Genomic DNA, 2,179 nt, shown 5'->3' on the forward strand with positions numbered 1-2,179 from the left:
TGTAGCTTTGGATTTTTTTCTTCCTCATTAATAAATCCCTTCATTTAAAAACTGCATTTTGTGTTTATTTGTGTTATCTTTGACTAATGTTTTAATTTGTTTGATGATCTGAAACATTTAAGTGCGGAAAACATGCAAAAAAGTAAGAAATCAGGAAGGGGGCAAACACTTTTTCACACCACTGTATGTAAGCACCCAAATAATAACTGTTGATTGTGTGTTATGGTGTCATCCTTGTCCTCAGGTAGAAACTGAATGGCGAGCGATCACTGCACTGAAGCAGGATGTAGCTGTGGCAGTACTAAGTCAATGCCTAGGTAAAGAAGTTGCTCAGGCCAAAGTAGAAGCAACCTTAGCAACAGAGAAGCTTCTGCAGGACAAGCTGAACAAGCTCTGCCTCAAGCACATCAAGCTGAGGATTAAGATTCACAGGCTGGAGACAGAGCTCTGTGAAGGGGAAGAACATGCCAGGGACCCCCTACAGCTCCAGTTTGAGCGGCTTCAGACAGAGAGGCTGGAGCAGAAAAAACACACCGAAAAGCAAAATGAGGAATGTTTAAAGATGCAGAAAAAGATCAGCAGCAGCGAAGAGGTAGGTTAAAGAATCCACAAATACAGATTGCTTCAAAGTCATTTCTGTGGTCATTTCTGTGATTTCCTGTATTAAGTATTTGTATCAGCATTGTGTTTTCTTGTGCTTCATCAGCTCCTGTTGAATGTAAAGGAAAAGCTGTTCTGGAGCCAGATGGAGATCCAGGCAAAGCGAGAGCAGCTGGCCACGTTGGAGGCCATGGTGGCCACAAAGAGGGACATCTTGACCAGGAGCAGGCAGGCATGCAGTGGCCTGCAGAGAGACAACGTGAGGCTGAAGGAGCATTGTGGACTGCGAGGGAACAGGGTCCTGATGCAGGACTTTGAGGACACTGTGGATGCCTCCGATCACCTAGCGAAACATCTGGAGGATCTGAAGTGCCTGCAGGCTGAGATTGTCTTCAGATGTGGCAGCTGGAGATAATTTAATTATTGAATGAACAAATGATTAAACTGAACATTTTAAGGTGCGATCAGGATACACAGTATCAACCTGGAAAAGAGCCAGATTAAATAGAAGAGGACATTAATAAGCATCAGCTTTAATTGGTTGTTTTATTTAATTTAATTTTATTTTAACCTTAATTTAATCATACAGTCTTATTGAGATTAAGATCTGTTTTTCAAGAGAAACCCAACAACAAGAAACATTCACAAGAACACAATCAGCAAACCAGGAACAACAAATTAGAAAAAACTGTTACAAGAATAATTCAAAACATCAAATAATAAAGCTTTAAAATCTCTAACGGGGGTCTAAGTTTGAGGGCAGTTTAAAGTTCATTCCATTTAAAAGTACCTGATCTGATCTAGTACCTGAAACCAGTTCTGCCAACATTAGTGCATGTCCCGACAACATGTCCTAACTGGATGCAATGTGAGCGAGTGGTTAAAGCGACTAAATTAGTTTGGTTGCTTTGTTTCTTATTGGACTGTCCTAAATGCCTGCAACGTGACATAACATGACATGATGCGATGTGGCACGCCGTTTTGAGCTGAATTTTTGATGTACGACCCGTTTTCTGTTTTTTATTCTGTTTGGCTGATTCATGAGTTTTAAATGAGGAATTACCTACATGATACCCCCTTATTTCACTACAAAAACCTTAGTACACTCACATGCAAAGGTTTGGCCACCCCTGGTCGAAATTTAGTTTACTGTGAATAGTTAAAGGAGCAATAAGCGAAATTCATCATTTCTAGATTGAAGGAATTAAAAAATTGCTATGTGAAGAACTAGAGGTGTAATTTCATCTGGAGTATAGCATGACCTCACACACCCTCTCTCTGTGTTGATCTCCAGCCCATTGTTTACAAGCCGGTCCGGCTGCACGTTCATGTGAATCCCCCCCCTCCTCTTGGAGCCCTTGGCCCTCCCTCCTTATAAAAGGCTACAATGAGCAATGAGCAATGGCAGCGCGTATTTTCGAAATGAAATGGCAGAGAGCGGAACGTCCACCTGAAGACGACCAGGATCTGACATTACCTCTAAAGAAACAACGGTTGTTGGCGAAGAAGTTGTCGGATAAAGAAAGGGACAGAACTCGGATTAACATTGGCCTTGCATTTCCAAGGTGGAGAGCACTGC

General features: G+C 41.8%; 1 protein-coding gene across 1 annotated transcript in view; it reads left to right on the forward strand.

Annotated features, from left to right (window-relative positions):
- The window catches only part of ccdc96 (coiled-coil domain containing 96), a 6,199-nt gene extending 4,026 nt beyond the window's left edge, over positions 1–2,173 (forward strand). The window contains exons 2-3 of the mRNA XM_050066966.1: positions 245–592; positions 707–2,173. Of these exons, the coding sequence (XP_049922923.1) occupies positions 245–592; positions 707–1,015 (657 nt within the window). The 3' untranslated portion in view covers positions 1,016–2,173. The remainder of the gene's footprint in view (positions 1–244; positions 593–706) is intronic.
- Positions 2,174–2,179: the final 6 nt, after the last annotated feature.

Source organism: Epinephelus moara, chromosome 17 (genome assembly GCF_006386435.1).
Source record: "Epinephelus moara isolate mb chromosome 17, YSFRI_EMoa_1.0, whole genome shotgun sequence".
In the NCBI taxonomy this organism is placed as follows: Eukaryota; Metazoa; Chordata; class Actinopteri; order Perciformes; family Serranidae; genus Epinephelus; species Epinephelus moara.